Raw genomic sequence first — 21,059 nt, forward strand, 5'->3', positions numbered from 1 at the left:
ATTGGTTAACGTAATCCAGTTCATAGCATTGTAAAGTTCGGAAGCTTTCCTCGTGCCCGCAGTACTTGCAAGTTGTTGTATTGCTGACTCGAGAGTCAATGCGGGATATCACGTTGGAACTCTTGTTCACTAACATGTTTCCTAAATGTTGGTCTTCCTCGCAGTTCTGGTAATGTGGCAATATCCCCTTTCCTCTTACTATCTAGCATCTTAGTATCCAGGATAGGTCCCTACTTCGAGTTGGACAGGCAGCATGTTAGCGGCGTGGTATCGATAAATCCGCTTATCATTGCCTCGACTTCTCAGCGTCACCACAACATAGGCTAGACTCTTTGTCTGCATGAAAGCTATTGTAGAGTACTCTGTCATTCCCAGGTATTTTTTTTTTCTTTTTTACAGAGACAATAGGAAATACAGCACTAGACTGATTCCCCGAGAAGACCCCTAAACGTGAGCAACTGTATCCATTCAAAGACAGTCTAAATCGAACCCCATGAACGAAACACGGCCAGATAGATGGCCAAGAACCAGTGTACCTGTACTACCTGCGATGCAGGAAGATGAAGGGCGGTATTCAGGAGGAAGCCACAAACTTGGTGTTCCCTTCAAGCTTACCCATCGACCCTCTAGAGAAATCTCAGAGCGATATTCATGTTGCGGGCCATGACCAATATCGACAGATCCAATGTTAAATATGCCACGATCTGTCTCTAAGTATCCATTCTGTGGGGAAAACCTTATGTTCCTTATTATGGTGTCAAAGCCAAGGGTCAGCCGGACAAGGCCCGAAGTGATATCCCACAATTTGACAGTTGCATCATAAGAAGCTGAAGCAAGCAGCTTGCCATCGAGTGAGAAAGCTACTGCATTCACCGTTCCAGTATGGCCTCTAAGGGTTTGTTTAATAAGACCCGAAGTGATATCCACCAGTTTGACTGTTTTATCAGAAGACGCTAAAGCAATCAATTTGGTATGAGGTGAGAAAGCTACTCCTCTCACTTCATTTTCTGAACCATAAGAGATTGCAAAAGTTTGGTAGATGAGTCCTGAAGTAGTATCCCACAATGTAACAGTTTTATCAGAGGTTAAGGCAAATAATTTGTCATTAGGTGAAAATGCCATAGAAATCACTGAACCATCGTGGCCCTCAAAGGTTTGTTGGACAAGACCTGAAGTGATATCCCATAATTTGATAGTGGTACTCCCAGGAGAGACTGAGGCAATTAACTTGCTATCGGGTGAGAAGGCTATTAGTAGCCCTCCTAATCGATTGCGCCTGCCTGTAAAAGTCTGTTGGACAAGGCCAGAGGTAACATCCCACAGCTTAATAGTATCATCAAAAGAGGCTGCAACCAATTTGTCATTAGGCGAGAAAGCTACCGCATCCACCGCAGTGCTGTGACGCTCAAAGGTCTGTTGAATAAGGACTGAAGTAGTATTCCATAGCTTAATAGTGTTATCCCAAGAAGCTGAGGCAATTAATTTGCTATTGGGAGAGAAAGCTATTGCAAACACAGATTGAATATGGCCTTCAAGGGTTCGCAATATAAGGCCTGAAGTGGCATCCCATAGCTTGATAGTTCCATCAGAAGAGGCTGAAGCAATGAATTTACCGTCAGGCGAGAAAGCTACCGTAGTAACCACATGATTGTGGCCCTTAAGGGTCTGCCAGATAAGGCCTGAAGTGGCATCCCATAGCGTGATGATTCCAGTAGCAGAGGCTGAAGCAACCAGTTCGCTATCCGACGAGAAGGCAAGCCCTCCCATTGACACATCGTGGTCCTTAATAGTGTGCTGGATAAGACCTGAAGAGGAATCCCACAGTTTGATAACTGTTTGAGTTCTTGAGGCGATCAGTTTCCCATCAGGTGAAAAAGCCACTTCTCTTACACAATGGTCATGGCCTTTAAGGGTTTGCTGGATAAGGCCCGAAGTGACATCCCATATGTTGATGATTTTATCGGAGGCTGAAATGACCAGTTTACCATTGGGTGAGAAAGCTATTTTTCTCACCCAATCATTATGTCCTTCAAAGGTTTGTTGAATAAGGCCCGAAGTGGCATCCCACAAGGTAACAGTTTTATGAGAGCCTGAGGCGAGCAATTTGCCGTCAGGTGAGAAAACTACCCTTTTTAATTCATCTTCTGGGTGATGACAGATTTCAAAAGTCTGCTGAATGAGGCCCGAAGTGGCATCCCACAGCTTGATAGTGTTCCCAGAGGCTGAGGCGACCACTTTGCCATTAGGTGAGAAAGCCACCGCAAGCACATCATAGTGCTCAAGAGTCTGCTGGGCCGCACTCCATGATGTGTCCACCTTGGGGAGCCTTCGAATCCAATTAGGGATGTTGTCATCGAACATGCATCGGATACGTGATTTTTCCGGAGCGAAAACAAGAGCCGAACAGTATAACTGGAGAGGCGCGCTATCAATTACTGATATGCAGTATGAAATAAATCGCTTAGCATCGTGAAGAAATGCAGATAGTTCAGAGTCATCCTATAACAATTCCAAGACAATCAGCTCTATAACTATTACTAGTTTTTAAACTTAGGACTTACCTCTGTTATCGATTGGAGAAAGCCAAGACCAGAAATACTCTCGGACACATGTCCAAGAATACTCAGAACCTCCAACCAGTGAAGGAGATGTTCTGTAAGAAAACTTTGAACAACTTCTTCATCTCGAATGCCACTCTCCTGGAGATGATAGATCCAATACCGGCAAGCATATTGTAGTTCCATTGGTAGACAATCATGTCTTGTCTGGTCGTCGACTTCGTCTCGTAAAGCACCGGCATGAGGTAGATCGCATATATTCTTTCTTAGCAAGCGACGCATGAGTGTTAAACACTGAACAGCAACTTTTCCGTGTTTCTCCTTCCCATTAACCCAAAAAACATTATCATTTCTTCTGGGGTCGAGAAGAAAGTCTCGAAATGACAAGTGAAAAAGCCTTACGGGCTGATTTGCGTTGCCCGGTACATTCAAGACTGAATGGAAGAACTCCAGTCGACGTTCAATTTTTTGAGTGGGGATCTCCAGGAGCTGTCCGAGAGAAAGAATCGAAAGTGGACTGGCCAGGATTATAATCACTCCGACGATTTTTTGAAATTCATCGACCAGCTGTTCCGAGTCGCAGGGAGTTGCTCCGGAAAGCAGATTATTTAAAATTGGAGCATAGGTTAACTCCAATGGAGTCATATCGTTCTTCAACTCGGTCTGGAGAATGATCTCCAGACGTTCTTGGGGTCCCCATTTCAGATCTCCAATGAATCGGCATATAGTAGCAGCAAAAATGAATAATGGAATCGCCATTCTGACAAGAGTCCGGGTAATATCCTCCCCGGGCCATCCATCCGGCAATGTACGCTCCTCTCGGATGGCAGAAAGTCTTGATTTGAAATAGACCATCAAATCATGTGCAATAACATCTTCTGGGATCTCATGTAGAACTGTATCCTGGTAATCATCGGCATGGACCTGCTTGAAGCCCAAGCGGATTGGTAATTCTGGCCGGCTGGTAATGAAGACGCGCAAGTGAACTGGGCCAGAGCTCTTGATGCTCGGTAGGAGATGCAGAATCGTGCGAATGTCCTGTTCTTCCTCACACTCATCCAGCGCATCGATTATGATGACAAGCAATGGGAGGCCACGATCCCCACGTTGTAGTCGTGATAGTGGGTCTAAGAGAAGGGCATGAAACTGCTCGCGGAGAGACTTTTTGCCTATGGCCGGATCATCCTCAACTGCCTTCGCGACGGGAGGACCTAGGGGAGGGAATTGGCCAACTAACTGTTTCACAATCGTGGTGAAGAATCGGCTGGCATTCCCACGGTCAGCTTCGCCTCGTTTGAAGAAGAAGCTGGCGCCTAGGCGATTTTTTTCTTTCAATAATCGAGCTACGGTCCTGGCAATCGTTGACTTCCCGGTTCCCGCCATTCCATTCAGCCAAAAGATATATTTACTATTGATATCTGCTGACCAAGCCAGTATATCATGCAAGAGCTCCGTTCGAGTTTGTTCAAGACACTCGTCTTCGTGTTGGTCCATATACGAGCCGAACATCGCTTCGTCAACGGTAAGTAGCTTTGCCAGATCGACTTTTTGGTCTATACGGACTGTAACATCGCTATGTAGCAATCGATGTTAGCGATATTATACTATATGAAGGATAGTAGAGAAAACCAACACAAGGTCCAGCTGCAAAGCCGCGAGGAATACACGTTTGTATCGCTCGATACGACTAACGATCTTTTCCACCTCTTTTCTCTCCAAAGGCCACTTGATCGATCGCCAGCCGAGATATCTTATGACTTTGTCTCGTTTCCGATTCTCGTCGTTCTTTTCCTTTGGTCTTCCTGCATCCAGCTTTTCACCCAGCTTTTCTAGTTCCCATTGGCATTCCGCAATGGTGCGACTGAGCACCTGAGTCACATGGAGTTTTTGACCATTCTGTCCATCGAGCAAAGAACGCAATTTCTCCAATACCGTCTGAAAGTCTTCGACGACTTTAACCAGATATTGGATATCCTCCTTCGCATCTTTCGCTTCTCCAATATATCCCCAGCATATCTTGATGAGACTACCAGTAATCTGGATAACGGCAATGACGCTGGATGCGCTCCCTAGCGCCTCCATGTCGAATCTCCACTTATCTCTCTGAACAGGAACAGAACTCTAAGTGGAGTGTTGTTGTCTTTTTTTTTCTCTGTCGTCCCCCGATGTCAACGTGTAAACCGTGGGAATAATGCGGCTGAAAAGCGGGGTTGTGATACTACTACTAAGACGTTGTGGCCATCAGCCTATCATTTGAAGGGAGCCGCTCAAATCACATTTCTCCCACCCTAAGTACATCAATAACTGGTTGTCTTTGAAAGTTGAGCTCGCTAAGCGCTAGGTACTCATGTTATCAGACATAGCTGGTGTCAGCCTTGTAGTAGCTAGGTCCCATAACCGAGCTTTCTTCTGATAGACTCGAATGGAAACTATATACACAAGACCTAGAGAACTGGTCAGTACCTAATGGTAGACTATCGTGTAGCGTATCTAGCAGTGCAATAGAGTAAAGTCCGCTCGAGATATGTTTCATCACTGTAGATCATATATAAAGAAGCAAGGTAAACAAGCACATACGACCATAGGGTGTGGAAAACAGGGCTTCCCGTCCGCTCAGCCGTACTTAAGCCACACGCCGGCCGGTTAGTAGTTGGGTGGGTGACCACCAGCGAATCCCGGCTGTTGTATGTTTTTCTTTTTTTTGCAGTTTTATTTTTTACTTCTTTTCTTTACGTCCTTTGACTATTTCCCCTTACATAAATAACGAGCATCTACAGTATTGTTAATAGAGGACAATATATTCCGTAGAAATCAGCAGAATCCAGTGCGGATAATCCTTCTGTGCGGGGTGGGACTGCATCTGATCGACGTATAGTACTTTTACTAGTTACTACTAAATTTCCTGGGAATTGACTGTTCCCAGAGACAAGCAGAGAGAGCTTGTGCATATGTAGCAGAAACTTAGTTCAAGATCTCTAACTTGTCATATCATATCGATGGGCAGCGCACAGATATTTCTCTGTGCTGTTGTTATCAGAAGAAACGTACATAGTACTTTATACTTTAAGTCAAGTCTGATAAGGAATGCTTTGACGGTCGACATTACGCGGGGTGTGACTCGACTCCAGAGACTCAGATAGAAAATTTGGGTTAGATACTATGTAAAATACAAGTCGATCAGGAGACATGATCTCCTTTGGTTCGAAGCCGGGGCTAACGTGCGATGGGTTATTGCTGTGGCTCCGAATCAGGAACTGGGAGGGGATGTTTTTGCAGAACTGAAATCTAGATAAGGCTGCACTCTTTCTCTGCAGTCTCTGCCTTTCATGGCTAGAGTGTCCGCACCCATGACGAGATCGGCGTTGGTGCATTCGTCACGGATATCCTGCCGCGGTAATAATATCAGTTCTACCGGAGCCATAATGAGCTCGGCTCGGCTCGGTTCGGTTCGGCTCAACTCACGAGCTCAGGTCAAATACAGCCCTGGGGTTTACCCTGACACTAAACCGAATGTAGCTATAAATCGGCTAGAAGAAGGATTTCCTAGTCCTAACTAGGAAAAACCACGTGTTGGGCTCATTGAGCTGGGCTCGCGAGTCGAGCTGAGTTCACTCTCGGCTCGACACGGCTGATTGCTGTGCTTTTTCTTCTTTCATCCATCTCTGTCTTACAATAAAGCCTCGCTTTCCAGTGGCACTAGTACTGTATTCATCGTAAACATACTACTAGAAAGTATACTCAAGAGCACGCGGTGGAAAACAGTAATCTGAAATCTAGCGGGTTACAGAAAACGACTGATGAAAGTGTAGTTACATTCGACGAGGACGAGCAAAGGACCACAAAAGCGAAAGGTATCTAGGAACATCGTCAGACCCCTTTTGCTGGCTGATAACGTCTTTTACTATAACCGAGTCGATTACAGGATCCAGACTTTTCTTCTCATTAGGCTCAAAGCTCACAGTCCGAGGCGCCATTGTTTAATCATCCAAGTGCGCTCATAACGAACTATTTGACCCTCGATCTTTCAGCCCTCGCAAGTCGCCAGTCAGGACCCCATTCTCCGTTTAAATCAGAAAAAGAGGGCTTGAAAACAACAGTCACTCTAGCCAATAACAGAAAGGTATATCTAGCGGTCAAACAGTCAATCACAGGCACGGAGCAATTGCTTTGCCTCCCCAATCGGTTTTGACTCGAGAAGATTATCGCCAGATCGGCCATGCCAAGTATGTAGTGTATTTGGATCGTTTGGCCCTATCACCATTTTGGATGTCTTATCACTTGTGTTTACTGTTTGCAGTTGCTCTACCTCCTTTCATTGATGCATATTGCACTTGACTCAAGAGCACGCATGCCATAGGGGCCATGCTATTTACTTGTCTCTGGATGCTCCGGTCCCAGGACTCTATATTGAAATTGCATCACTTCTGAAAATGCTTTTTCTGCCTCCCGGCATTTTTCATTGTTGTAGACATAGCTCCCGATTCTCAAGAGCAGGTTTGTATGTTTTCTTGAAAATAAGAACGTATAGTGCATGTGGGTAGGTATATCGCCTACACGCCCCTGTGGGTGTGATCATCATTGGGGAATGTCTCCTTTACTTGATCTAGAGCTTTAAAGTTCTTCGTGTCAATGCAAGCTGGAAGGAGACCTGCAATTCCTCAGATTGCGGGTCCACTAGCGAGCATTGCCATCCGGCTACTGGGACTCCGTAGTCTGTATGGTTACTATGGTAGTATTTTTCTCTACGGTGGGGATGGGGGAAGTTTGCTCGTGTGCCTGTTCGCCTTTGAATTCCGGAAGCTTCCCATAACGTGATAGTCTAGGGCCGGGAAACATGTCTCTAACGGCTGCCGCAGGTGGTACGACGGAACCACGGGGAAGCCGCAGTCTCGGTTATAGTTATTTGACAAGTAGTTTAATAATTTATCTGACAGACTGACAGAACCATAATCATTGCCTTTTTGTGGAGTACTCCGGAGACTCCGTGATAATGCTCCCAACTATACTCTAAGCTGGAAAGGACGAAGAGCCCCCATGGACTAGGACAAGTGAATCGTCTAATGGAGAGTAGTTACCTAGGGAAATATTTTCAATACCTCCTCAGCCATTTCATCCTCCGAGAAGAACAAGAAAGCAGGAACGGCTTAGCCATATCTCCTCTATTCTACTATGTTTTCTCCTCGACTAGGGACAAGGGGTATTATTGTATGTATCTCGCCTGCTTCCCCCACGGAAGTGCTTGTTTTCGCTGCTCGCCACTGTTTGGCCCGTATCTATCTATGCCGTGTTATGCCGCGTTATGCCGTGCTGGTAAAAATATGCTGGATTCGGGAAATACTCGGCCGATATCCACGCAGCGGCTAAGGTGTAGCTTAACTTAATACCTAGGTAATAATGTGCGTCTCCTCTAGAAGTTAACTAGCATAACCAACTTTTTTCCTCTCTGAAGCTCGGCATATTTCTGCAAGCTGGCTTGCAACAAACTACTACCGCCCTGCCAGGCTAGGCTGATCTGCTCTAGTCTTCATGCCAATAATAATCCCAATTATTATTAACTTTTCATGGTTCGAATCATAGACCACTCCGTAGTCTAATATAGACTAGTTGATATCTTGCTGGCTGATTTCTTCAGGGGCCTGGACTCCTCTGCAACCCTCAACGACCGCGCTAATTGATGGCGGAGACGCGGACGGAGCGCCGGCTCCTCTAACAAGCCACGTTTTGTTTGACACGGCCGTCACTACTAACGATGTATAACTATGCACGCCCCACGTTTAACCCGGCAGGGAATTGCAAAGTGCATCACAGGACCACAACCTGCCCCTTAAAACTCGCCTAATAGGAAAGGTTTAGACGGTTGTACTCTATGCCGCAAAAACTTTTTCGGATGCTTAGATTTGGCTATACAGTATCCATAACGGCATTTTTAAACTTTAGGACCGTTGCTGCTTACCGTGCGAGGCGTCTCATCTTCAGACAGACAAAGGGGCGTCTAAAAATGAGTGGAGAATAGATACTTCTACATAATAATGTCTATTGACCCAGTTGCTGCTTCCAGCCCTGTCATGGCCTTTCTCTCTCTCTTCTTTCTTTCTTTCTTCTGCTTTTTTTTTTCGGCTAGTTGGATATGACTTCTGTCTGATATAGCCGCTACTTAACCAATTGCCACCAAGATGGCCGAAACTTCAGCTAATGTCAACTTGAACCTCATCCCGGCGATGGAAGCGCCGCCGGGAGAGGTCAGCAATCTCAAGGATCCGGCGAATATGAACCGGTTCATGTACCTCACCGCCGGGGTCTGCCTGAGCTGCTCGACATTGGCAGTCATATTTCGCTTATTTGTCAAGGCTCGAATCATAAGAGCCATTCAGCTTGAAGAGTTCATTCTATCCTTCTCGCTGGCGGGACTTATTTCGTTAACGGGAGTCATGATTCAATCAACGCTTATGGGGCAAGGAGTACACCAATGGAACGTGTCAGCGGCACATGCGCAGAAAATCGTCGAGGTGGGTACTGCCCAAAAACTGGACACATACAGTTATATATTGATGATTTAGTATGCAAATATCATCGAAATCGTCTATTGCCCTGCTATCCTGGGCGCTAAAGTCGCCATGCTCCTCCAAATAAAGCGCATCTTCGTTGTCGGCAAGAAAGGGGCACTATTTTGGCTGCACGAAATAATCCTATGGCTCAACGTTCCTACGTATACTGGCCTTATGTTTAGTTTCATCTTCAGCTGCGTTCCGCGTGAGAAGATTTGGGACTCATCTGTGCCGGGCCATTGTGTCTCTGTGTCTACTTCCCTTATTGCGACTTCCGTGTTGAATGTCCTATCCGATGTGACTATGCTATTCCTCCCGGTAGCTGTGATTATGCAATTACATCTACCCACACGGAGTAAAATAATCCTGAGCGCTATATTCGGGACAGGTGTTTTGTATGGATCGGCCCATTTCGATATTCATGATTGGATCAACTTTTCTGACGGTTATAGGACCATTATCGCGAGTGTTATCCGCTTGATATATACCGTCCGACTTATTCGAACCGAAGACTTCACCCGGGCAATCATGCCGGTGGGACTATGGGCGTAAGTGATCTCTCATATCTCTAGAAAGCACATGTCACTGATATAGCCCACAGCATCGCCGAAGTTACGTCTGTCACCCTTGCCGGTGCCATTCCCCTACTACCTGGCTTCGTCAAATTCGTCCGAAACGGTAACGACTCTTCTGGCACGCGATCAGGTTCCCGCTGGGCCTCCAACTACGGGACCGGCTCCAGGGGACAACCCCACTATCCCATGGATAGCGAGACGGAGACGATAATTAATGCTGACTCGCTGAAAGACAATGCGGTTCCATTAGGCATTATGAAGACAGTGCAGGTCCAAGCTGTTTATGATCGGTCATAGGGTCATTTATTCCTTTTTGACTCTTTTTTTTTTTAGGTTGTCTCGGTTTTTGAGCAGGCACTCTTTGTTTTTTTTATTTCTAGATAATAGCAGATACCCCATGGGAGGGTTGTGTCCCGGTTCTTCGTTACTCTAATAGCAATACGCGTCTCAAATTTATGGATTCTAAACGCATGTCACTCCTTACTGCTGGGACGATTGTATGTACATAGTTCTATTGATATCCATCTCAACATGTCCAGCCATCTAAGTGATTTCCCCTTTTCTCCCCAGCTTGGGCCTGGGACCAAAAAAATGTATATATAGCTCTATCATTAATAAAAATAACAACATACAACAGCCGGGATTCGCTGGTGGTCACCCACCCAACTACTAACCGGCCGGCGTGTGGCTTAAGTACGGCTGAGCGGACGGGAAGCCCTGTTTTCCACACCCTATGGTCGTATGTGCTTGTTCTCTATGAGCATTGCATTATAAGATCTGTGAGGATGAAATATAATTCGAGCGGACTGTATGTTGTAACTACAATTTAACTTACCAGTTCTCTTGGTCTTGAGTATGCTTATGATTTCCATTCGATTCCACCATGTATAGAAAGCGATTTGAAGCAGAGTCTAGATAGTGGGAATGCATTCTTGTGTGTGCGGGGTAGGACTGCATCTGATCGACGTACGTACTTTTACTAGTTACTAAATTTCATGGGAATTGAATTGTTCCCAGAGACTCAGATAGCGAATTTCGGTCAGTATGTATCTGACGGGGGAAAATCCAAGTCGATCAGGAAACATCATCTCCTTTATTTCGAAGCCGGGGGCTAACGTGCGATGGGTTATTATTGATTGCTGTGGCTCCGAATGAGGAACTGGGAGCCAGGGGAAAGTTTTTCGCAGAATTGAAATCCGGGCTGCATCTGCATTGGCCTGTTTCCTGCTGAACGTTTTTACTAGTTAATATTATTGGGCGTCAGGCGGCCGGGTTTGTTTACCGTTATAGCATGTAATATGGAACCGTGAGAATTTAGGCCGTCCACTATTCCTGAGTAGAAGCTGCTGCTGTACTTTGTAGATGAGTTTCTCGAGCATGAGGGGCGGTAACAGTTTCGAGTCATGTTCCGCTCCGCTTGCAAGGTATTTAAATGCGGGGCAATTGTCCCATGTCACCGGGGGTTGTTGACTGGTTCAATAATACCGAGTGCGCTTGAGACCACATCCTGCCGGCTGCTTGTTGTTCTAGATGTTACTGTGGATAGAGAGATAAGAAAGCCAGCTCACTAACGACGACCTGCTGATATGTCGAATTTTTTCGATGTCTCTTCCAGATGGGCATGGACGAGCGAGAAAAGTAGGAAAATGTTACGTACGCAGCGACTAGAGGATTGCTCAACCCCGCCGCGAGCAAGAGAGTAGGAGAGCAAGAGAGCAAAGCAGGAGCAAAACAACCAAGTCCCGCGGCTCGGGTGGAGTTGATTTATCGTGCACCGCGCCAGGTCGAGAGCCGCACGGCCAGTCTAGCGAACACTAGCTCTAGAAATACTAGTCTCGTTCCCAGCGACCGTGTCTGGTGACGTACGATTTCTGATCTTTTTCTTTTCTTTTCTGGCGGTGAGATCTGATCTGGAGACAAACTGGGCTGCATTTTGGAGCAGCAGTACCAGCTCAATTGACCGTGAAGGATTGCAGGAATAGTCCTCCGTACGATACATACAATATCCTCGTACTGTGGTAGAGTCTTACTACTCGGATCCATGCAGCCATTGCTAGTTTCTCCGGAGTCGGCAGTCCACAGTCGACAATATCCACCCCTTTGGGACCATATCTCGTATTAAATATTACTAGGTACCTAGTTAATGGTATGTAGATGAACTGTGCGCTTGGAGAAACGCCAGCCACCACAAGGACTGAATTGCGGTGTCGTACTCCGTACGCAGTAATAATAATATTAATATTCCTATCTGACATCAGTATTATTGTATTATTATTATTGTGCTGCCCGGCTTTGTGTTCCCAGTTTGCCACAAACGGAAAGTCGGACCTTCGTCGCACGTTGGCGCCGCCACTTCCGCCGCGGGCTAAAGCAGAATGCTTGGCGGCCATATGCAGTTTATCTTTTGTTGTTGAAACTACCAAGTCTTTCTTTCTTTCTTCCCTGTCCGCCTTCGATGAAGACGAATGGTGATGACATCGAGGGTTGTGGCGATGTTGCGTAGAGTGATTAATTCTAATTGATTGATTAATTAATTGCAGTTTCCTCTGTAAGTACCTGTAATATATCACCGACCGTATTGAAACAGTGAAACAGAAGATCAAAATCCCTCACACCATCATATCGCCCTCGCAATCTTTCCAGCCTATCGAACTGCTCCACCTGCGCTGCTTCCTGGTTCCTGTTGTCCCCACCGTGCAATCACAGCCAATGGTGCCCCGCCGCTATCGATCGGCTTGCCATCTGCCCTGGGACCGCGAGGAGAGTACTATATCCCCCCTCGGGTCCCTCCTCGTCGGCTCTACACAACGGCTCTCCCCGTCAAGCCTGCCCCCGGTGCTGAACACGTCCTCTTGTTCCCTTTTTTTATCACTCAATCACTTTGCGGCATCAGGGAAAAGGCCCTGAGAGGGTCAGAGAAAAGCAAAGAACCAAGAAAACCAAGTGTACGCGGGAAAGAAAGTAACAGAAGAGAAGAGAAGAGAAGAAAAAGATTTTCCACAGAACACCAATCTCATATCTTCAAAGAGGGAGACTGGCCTGTTCCTGTGACGCTGGGAGGATTGCCGTAAGAAACATAATTGGTTCAAAAGAAGATGGTATTAACACGTCAGGCAAGACCAACCCCGTCCGACGACAGCTTCCCAACCATCCAGCTATTCCTCCTAGGTAGGTTGACTCGATGCCCCAGTAGAATAATTGAAGACAGCGGTAGACCGCAGGTGCTGACGGATGCGACCACCAGCAATATGTCGTGTCGCGGAGCCGATAGCCTTGACCTCCATCTTCCCGTACTCATGGGTGATGGTCAAGGACTTCCACATGGGTGATCCCAGTGATGCCTCCTTTTACGCCGGAATCCTCGTCGCCGCCTTCTCTGCAGCAGAAGCCCTCACGGGCATGTTCTGGGGTGGCCTCTCCGATCGAGTCGGTCGAAAGCCCGTCTTACTGTTCGGCTGCGTCGGCACGATGATCTCTCTCCTGGTCGTTGGATTCTCGAAGAACTTCGCGATGGCCCTGACCGGAAGGATTGTCGGAGGCCTCCTCAATGGCAATATTGGTGTCATCCAGACCATGGTGGGCGAACTGGTCAAGCGACCGGAGCACGAGCGTAAGTGGTGCAGACATATTCATTTATTTCATAGGCGTCATTGAAATGCTAACCTCTTGCTAGCTCGAGCCTACGCCGTGATGCCGTTTGTCTGGTCAATAGGAACAATCATTGGGCCTGGTAGGTTCAGGATGTCTACGATATCCACGCGAGAAATACTTTGCTGACTCGAGATTGACAGCGATTGGAGGTCTGCTGGCCAAACCCGCTGAAGGTTTCCCCTCTGTCTTCTCCCCGGATGGCTTGTTCGGAGAGTTCCCTTTCCTACTCCCCAACCTGGTCTGTTCTGTTCTCCTTCTGCTCAGTATCATAGGAGGCCTTTTGTTCCTGCAAGAAACTCACCCGGACATGCAGCCTTGGAGCATTCCTGAAGAGTTAGACAAATCCACCGCCGAAACGCCCTTGCTACCTCCCTATGGGGCGACTGCAAATGCGAGCGCCGACCTGCGAGCGGAGTCGTACGGAACATTCAACCAGGTCGATATGCACGAGGATGAGCAGTGGCAGGTTCGGGCTGATGGCCCGATGACCCCCACCTCTCCTTCGCCCAAGGTCAAGGTCTTTTCCGGACGAGTCGCCATGCTCGTGGTCGCCCTGGGTATCTTCACGTACCACTCCATGACCTATGACCACCTCCTCCCGATTTTCCTCCAGGACGAAAATCCTCTCAACGTGTCCGCTATCAGCCGCTCTTTTCTCAGCATTCCCGGTGGCGTTGGCCTTTCTACACGGACTGTCGGGCTCATCATGTCCGTCGACGGTGTAATTGCGCTCGTGATCCAGAGTCTGGTCTTCCCTCCGCTGGCGGAGCGACTAGGTGTGTGGAAAACGTTTGTTTTCGTTACCGTCATGCACCCGATCGCCTACTTTATCGTCCCGTTCCTCGTTTTCCTTCCGCAGGACCTTCTCTTCCCTGGCATCTATACCTGCCTAATCATTCGCAACTTCCTGTCCATTATCGCTTATCCGCTGTTGTTGATCCTTATCAAACAAGCGAGCCCTTCTCCCTCTGTTCTCGGTCGGATCAATGGGCTGGCGGCATCGGCCGGGGCGGCTTGTCGCATGATCGCACCTCCGATTGCTGGTTTCCTCTACAGTGCTGGTACTGAGATAGGTCTCACTGCCATTGCTTGGTGGGCAAGCTCGCTGGTCGCTCTGATCGGTGCGTTCCAGCTCTGGTTCATCGAGCGGAAGAAGCATGTCACAGTTACGGTGACCGCCGCAACCCCCTGCCTGGCTGCAGCCACTCGCTCTTCCGTTGAGGCCCAGTCTCAGAAGGATATTGTTCACATTATGGTCTCAGAGCGCGTCAGGAGTGATTCGGAGGCTTCTTCGACCAACGAAGTCTAAGTCCTTAACTTAAGACAGTGCCAAGAATCTTGCTCACGAGCTCTACCGCTGGGACTGCGTGTGAAAAACCTTGTGACATAACTTTTTCCCTGCGCGTCTCTTCATTTCTTGTTCTGCTGATGTGATGACTTTCGGCCTTTTATGTGAATGATGACGGGATATGACAAAAAAAGGTCTTCGGCGTTGGCACTTGTTAATATGTTTCGGCCTTGAACGATCTGGCGCGTCACCCGCTTGGCACTCAGGTTCATTCATAAGGCATTTACAGGTGTTGAGTCTAGCGAGTTTTGCAAATGTGTTTACTTTTCTATTATTATTAGCGGATGGCGTTGTCGGAGCGGAAAATAGGCTACGTTCTGTCTCTTGTTATTATTCTAGGTACATTTAGAGGTTAATACAAAAATTTGAATGGGTCATGGCCAGGTACTTATACAACAGAAATCAAGTAAGGAGACAATGTCCAGCATAGAAAACTAGAATAGCCACTTGAGCCAATCATATGCATAGATTATATGAATCGATACCGGGCTAATCGGAAGTGACGCAACGATCCTATCGAAAACCGTAGAAGCAGTATTATTGTGTTCTACCGGGGACAATCTCGGATTGCTTGAGGAGTGAACATCATCACTCGCTATCCGGGCGTTTGAAACGCTCAAACCACAAGCAGGAATACCAACTGTGCACGGCCTTCTTGTTTGGATTCTAATGACGCAAAAGGCAGAGAAATTCAGGGGACAAATCATTTGGCCCTTGAATAAGAATATCATTAAATACATATGGACGAGATTGGGCGCTGCTTGGAGTCGCAGAGTCGCAGGCGGAAATTTCCTGAAGTGTCAGATCCGGAACGGGCGGAGATTACGTGAGACGGCTTACCCTGTTATCTGCAACCCACCTAGATAGAACTACTGCTTTTTAGGCAGACGTATTGCCGGCTCTCTTCCACTTACGCGAAACACATCATTGAATCATGCACAAACGCCGTATGCTATTAGACTCGAGGTGATAGCCACGGAAGACCGTGCCATCTGACCGTTTGCTATCTACTTTCTGATCATTACTCACTCACTCGATTGGACAACAGCATTTTCAACCTCGAGCAAGAATCATGGTTTCATGGAAGCGGAAGAACAAGAATCGCCGTCGCGGAGATCAAGCAGTGGACAACACTGAGATTGTTTCAGAAACTGTCGTCCCTGAGAGTCAACCGATTGTCAATCCGCCTCTGTCCATCGCATGCGACTTGCGGGATGCGGCGCAGACATCATTTCCAGTCAGTGAGGTCGAACCAACAGGAGACTCGAAGGAAATCGTTCCACACAACCGGGATGCGAGACAGGAAGATCCCCGGATCAAGGCGAAACGGGATGCAGAATTTGGACCCCTCTGCGACCCGTCGCATCTCTACGTGAGCCAACACCCCGGAGGGGAAATCCCAGATCAGATCATCGACGAACCGCCCTATTTCTTTCTTCTGACGACCTATATCACTTTTCTCGTTCTCATTGGGCTGGGTCACTTTAGAGATTTCGTTGGACGATGCTTCCCTTCGCAGTCCAACAGACACTTGAGACATCACGATGGATATGCCCCGCTATACAGCGATTTTGACAGCTTCTACACTCGACGGCTCAAACTGAGGATCAACGATTGCTTCCAGCGGCCCACAACTGGAGTCCCCGGCAGGAATATTACGCTGCTGGACCGCACCACGAAGGATAACCTTCACTTCCAATTGACGGGCACGACGACTGATACCCTGAATCTGAGCTCATACAACTATCTAGGTTTTGCGCAATCCGAAGGACCGTGTTCGGACAGCGCGGCAGAATCGATCAGACAATGTGGCATCAGTATGTCAGGGTCCGTCGGGGATGCGGCGACGTCGCAGCTGCTGGTCGACGTCGAGAAACAAATCGCTCGATTCGTCGGTAAAGAAGACGCCATTGTCTTCTCCATGGGTTTTGTTACCAACGCTACTATGTTTCCCGCGATCATGGAAAGAGGGTGTCTGATCCTGTCAGATGAGTTCAACCATGCGTCGATTCGATTTGGCGCTCGTCTATCTGGCGCCAGCATTCAGGCCTTTGCGCACAATAACATGGCCGATCTGGAAAGGCGGTTGAGGGAAGCCATCTCGCAGGGGCAGCCTCGAACTCACAGGCCGTGGAAAAAGATCTTGGTTACGGTGGAAGGCCTGTATTCTATGGAAGGGACCATGGTCAACCTTCCTAGAATTATAGAACTCAAAAAGCGGTACAAGTTTCAGCTGTACATCGACGAGGCTCATTCTATTGGGGCTGTTGGTGCCTCCGGGCGCGGCGTTTGTGATTACTTCAAGGTTGATCCTGCGGACGTCGACATCCTCATGGGGACATTTACGAAGTCATTTGGCGCCAACGGCGGCTACGTCGCTGCTGACCGGGCCGTTATCAGGAAGCTGCGACAGACAAATGCAGGCCAACTCTTCGGAGAGGCCCCTTCGCCTCCTGTACTAGCGCAGATTCTGAGCTCTCTCAGACTTATCGCGGACGAAGATCCCGACCATCCGGGAGAAGGAAAAGAGAGGCTGCAACGATTGGCTTTCAATTCCCGATATCTACGGCTAGGGCTCAAGCGACTCGGGTTTATCGTGTACGGGCATGACGATTCACCCATCATTCCCTTGATGCTGTACAACCCTGCAAAGATGCCAGCTTTCTCGCGTGAGATGCTTCGGCGCAAGATCTCTGTCGTAGTTGTCACCTACCCAGCGACGCCTCTTGAGTTGTCCCGCGTGAGGTTCTGCGTTTCTGCTGCTCACAACAAAGATGATCTCGATCGGCTACTGCAGGCTTGCGATGAGATTGGAGATATTTTGCAGCTCAAGTTCTCTACCGGCATCGCAGGTGGTCTAAGACAACCGCTTCCTGCAGGTATCAGTTCAGCCAAAAAGGCCATCAAGCCTCCTCGCTGGCCGCTGGAGGAGGTCATTCAGAAAGGCGCTCACGACGCAAAGTTGCCTTTGTATTGAGATCTGGGCGGTAGGCTGTCCCTTTGTGGTGGCCACACCGCAGATGATGTTTGGACACGACATTGATAGATGCTTGTACCACCTACTTGTACATGCTAATAGTAGTAATCATAATCAAAATAATAATGTCTACAGAATCAATTATTCGTCCGGTAGGCGGTGAGCTCTCGAGTTAATTTCTGCCACTACACGCCGCCTTTTTCATCTTGTCCTATTCCATATCTGGCTTAGCTTTGTTTACTCCACTTCGGGCATCCCAGCAACGATCTCAAAATAAACCAACAGCGCAATATCATCATCTCACAAGCAGCGCCGGTGTCACTGTGCGCAGAGATTGCATCCCTGTATACGCCTTTGCAGTCCCATTGATGCATCCGCAGATACAGTCTGTGGACACTTCGAATACACTAGTTACCGCACAACCTGGAAAAACTACGGTGCTAGCCCCCCCTCCGTTCAGAACGGCTGCTCAATCATAAAAAGAGAGAAAAGACAATGTCACCGCTCTCACCTCTTTCTCCTCTCGGATCCTCGAATAATAATTCGAGGATACATTCGCCGATTGCGCCTATACCTCCCCCTCATATCGTGATGGACGCCTTCCGTTCCGAATCTGGGGACGATTACAAAGAAAACATGCCACCGGCAATGTCGAGTCCTACGAAGAAGACGATGATGATGTCTGAGACGAATTATGATTATGAGCGAGAGGAAGAGAAAGCTGCTCCTGAGATCAACTACTCGGAAGCAGATGCGGAGTCAGCGGCTTCTCCACAACAGCCTCCTAGTTCGCCTTTTAGGTTCGATGCTCGCGATGATACGGTGGATATGGGGATGTTGAGACAGCGCGAGGTGTCGCCTGCTGGTTCTGAGGGACTTGTGGGCCCAAGTCCGAGGAAGAGGTCGCATTCTGATCTCCACGTTGAGGAGGATGCGGAAGAAGAGCGGCGTCGTAGTCAGGGTCCTGCGGTCGTCGTGGAAGACAAAGAAGAGGACAAAGAACAGGAGGTGGTTGAAGAAGAGGCGAATGCTGAGATTGATTTTGATGATGAGGGAAGCGTCATTCATCACAGGAGCTTCAGAGAAAGCGGCAGACGAGACGTTGCCGATAGCATGATGGAGGATAAACGCAATGAAGGCATGAGCACCGTCTACCAGGAGCGTGTTCCTGAGCACGAACACACTACTTCTCGGAACAGCTCTGAGGATGAAAATCACGAGTTTCATGATACGATGGATGACAGTTGCTTCAGTACCTTTTCAGCTGTGCCTAATGTCGATATGACGATGTTCGCGAAGCTTAGAGGAGAGTCGCCAACGAAGACGATGCGCGATACACCGAGTGCTGCGGCTCAGCTTCGCAGCTCGCCGTACAAAGCTGTTCCTTCAACACCACGTACTGACAAGCGGGATGGTGGAAGAGGCCCTCTGCTGTTCGAGTCGACTACGCCAGCGGGCTCCCCTACACCGCGCAAGAGAGGTTTGGGCAATGCGGCTGAGACGCCTAATCTTCTTGACTTTACGGACAGGATGGAGCTTCTGACGAAGAGCTCCAAGCGGTATGACCCAGAGAGTAACCGTTACTCGCCTCGACGGTCGCCTATGAGACGGACCCGGGAGTCCATCCGATCCCCTGGGAAATATGCGCTCCTTGACTTTGAAATCCCACCAGCTCCTACGCCACGGTCGATACCCACTGTCACGCCTCGTGAACTTGAGACCTTGAAGTCTGGGTATCTGTCCGAGATCTCTTCGCTTAAGGCTACGTTGAGCGGAAGGGAGGCAGAGGTGGCAAGCCTGAAACAAGCTATTGCTGATGCTGAGAGACGTGTTGGTGAGGCTCTGGAAGAGGTTATGAATGAAGCTGCCCGCAAAGAAGCGCTGGAGGTTGAACAGGCCGAATGGGAGCGGAGAGGCAAGGAAATGGAGAGTGTGCTACGAAGTGTCAGGGATGAGATCGTCCAAGGTGAACTAGAGCGAGAACGGTTGACCAAGAAGGTCGAGGAGGCCGAAAGATGCAAAGAGCAGCTAGAAGGAAGAATTGTCGAACTGGAAAGTCAGCTCACTGCTGCCAGGAAGTCCACCGCTACCGAGGCTGGCCCAGCCAGCAGTGACTCGGGCGACAAGAAGACTCCTGATGAAGTGGCAAAGGAAGTACAGGATGCCGTGGAGAGAGTTGCTCGCGAACTCCACACATTGTACAAGGGAAAGCACGAAACAAAGGTAGCGGCGCTGAAGAAGAGCTACGAGGCCCGCTGGGAGAAGCGCGTCCGGGAGGCGGAGAATAAATGGAGGCAAGCAATGGAAGAAAACGAGCGTCTCAAGACAGAGCGGGATACGACAATGTCCGGGTCTGTCAACCCCAATGCCAGCATGATGATGCGCGAAAATGAAGAGCACGAGGCTGAGAAGCATGTTCTGGAGGCGCAGATCAAGGGTCTGCAGCAGGAAATGCGTGCCTTGAAGAGTGATAACGAAAAACTGCATTCAGACCTCAAGATGGAGAGAGCAGAGAAGGGAGAGCTTGTTGCGGTAGTTGATGAGTGGCTTGCTATGCAGCAGCAGCAGCAACAGCAGGAGCAGAGACTATCTGAGGCTCCCAGTTCGCGACAAAGTTCCCTAGAAGCTCCCAGTAAACCGGCGAATCCTGAGCCCGAGAACTTCAAACGAAGCATCAGCCGCAGCGGTGCGAGTGGCATCAGACCGCCCTCCACCAGCTCTGCTGGCTCTGCTCCTGGGGAGAGAAAGTTGGGACGTTTCGGTGCACCGGCCAGCGGCCATTCCAGGGGCAACAGCGGTAGCGGGAAATCCGGCATCGCTGCTCCCACCCCTGGCCGCAGCGGCATCATGAACTCAATCGAGCGTATGGGCCGTGGCATCTAGACCACTCTCCTCCACAAGCCATGACTGAACGATCCGATTTTTCTATTTGTTTACTTCGTGCACATAATCCTTTTTTCGGGCATGGTGTTTTTAGTGTCGCTTCAGGCACGGTTGTCGTTGTTTGTCAGGGTATATCTATCTATCTATCTTTCCTTTTTGTTCTGGATAGGAGTGTTGGTCTGGTATGTGATACTGTACGTAATAATGAAGTCCTCACAGAAAAATGACCCACGTCCTCGTCTTGTGCTTGACAACCTTGAATCGGGGAAGACTTATCATTATCAAATTCCAGGCGTTAATGGCACTACCACCTCCGATATTTTGAGCTTCGCAACGGCACAAAAGGCCGGGGCTGCATCTGACGGAGATAGGCCAGTATGTTAACTTCTGGAACCTGATAGCGTACGACTATTCTGGAAGTTGGGACCATGTCGCTGGCCATGACGCCAACGTCCTCCCGTCAAATATAAACTTCACCGGTACACCACTTAATACCTACAGCCCAGGCCATTGAATACCACA

General features: G+C 48.5%; 5 protein-coding genes across 5 annotated transcripts; 4 read left to right on the forward strand and 1 right to left on the reverse strand.

Annotated features, from left to right (window-relative positions):
* Positions 1-228: 228 nt before the first annotated feature.
* C8Q69DRAFT_465987 (hypothetical protein) lies at positions 229-4,771 on the reverse strand. The gene is made up of 3 exons (XM_028630525.1): positions 4,192-4,771; positions 2,562-4,131; positions 229-2,499 (listed from the first exon to the last, which is right to left on the reverse strand). Exons 1-3 carry the CDS (start codon positions 4,638-4,640, stop codon positions 469-471), a joined length of 4,050 nt encoding a protein of 1,349 aa, XP_028485087.1. The 5' UTR covers positions 4,641-4,771; the 3' UTR covers positions 229-468.
* A 3,960-nt stretch (positions 4,772-8,731) lies between these two features.
* C8Q69DRAFT_506789 (hypothetical protein) lies at positions 8,732-9,975 on the forward strand (the record flags this gene model as incomplete). The annotated part of the gene is made up of 4 exons (XM_028632834.1): positions 8,732-9,064; positions 9,116-9,498; positions 9,556-9,651; positions 9,705-9,975. 4 exons carry the CDS (start codon positions 8,732-8,734, stop codon positions 9,973-9,975), a joined length of 1,083 nt encoding a protein of 360 aa, XP_028485088.1.
* Positions 9,976-12,477: 2,502 nt separating this feature from the next.
* Positions 12,478-14,718, forward strand: C8Q69DRAFT_254628 (major facilitator superfamily domain-containing protein). The gene is made up of 4 exons (XM_028626605.1): positions 12,478-12,846; positions 12,923-13,288; positions 13,352-13,408; positions 13,470-14,718. Exons 1-4 carry the CDS (start codon positions 12,774-12,776, stop codon positions 14,636-14,638), a joined length of 1,665 nt encoding a protein of 554 aa, XP_028485089.1. The 5' UTR covers positions 12,478-12,773; the 3' UTR covers positions 14,639-14,718.
* Positions 14,719-15,526: 808 nt separating this feature from the next.
* C8Q69DRAFT_465999 (pyridoxal phosphate-dependent transferase) lies at positions 15,527-17,790 on the forward strand. The gene has a single exon (XM_028630526.1). The coding sequence runs from the start codon at positions 15,750-15,752 to the stop codon at positions 17,652-17,654; it is 1,905 nt and encodes a 634-aa protein (XP_028485090.1). The 5' UTR covers positions 15,527-15,749; the 3' UTR covers positions 17,655-17,790.
* Positions 17,791-17,902: 112 nt separating this feature from the next.
* C8Q69DRAFT_466000 (hypothetical protein) lies at positions 17,903-20,962 on the forward strand. Its single transcript, XM_028630527.1, has one exon. It carries the CDS (start codon positions 18,150-18,152, stop codon positions 20,535-20,537), a length of 2,388 nt encoding a protein of 795 aa, XP_028485091.1. The 5' UTR covers positions 17,903-18,149; the 3' UTR covers positions 20,538-20,962.
* The last annotated feature ends 97 nt before the right edge of the window (positions 20,963-21,059 follow it).

This window comes from Paecilomyces variotii, assembly GCF_004022145.1.
Source record: "Paecilomyces variotii strain CBS 101075 chromosome Unknown C8Q69scaffold_5, whole genome shotgun sequence".
NCBI lineage: Eukaryota > Fungi > Ascomycota > Eurotiomycetes > Eurotiales > Thermoascaceae > Paecilomyces > Paecilomyces variotii.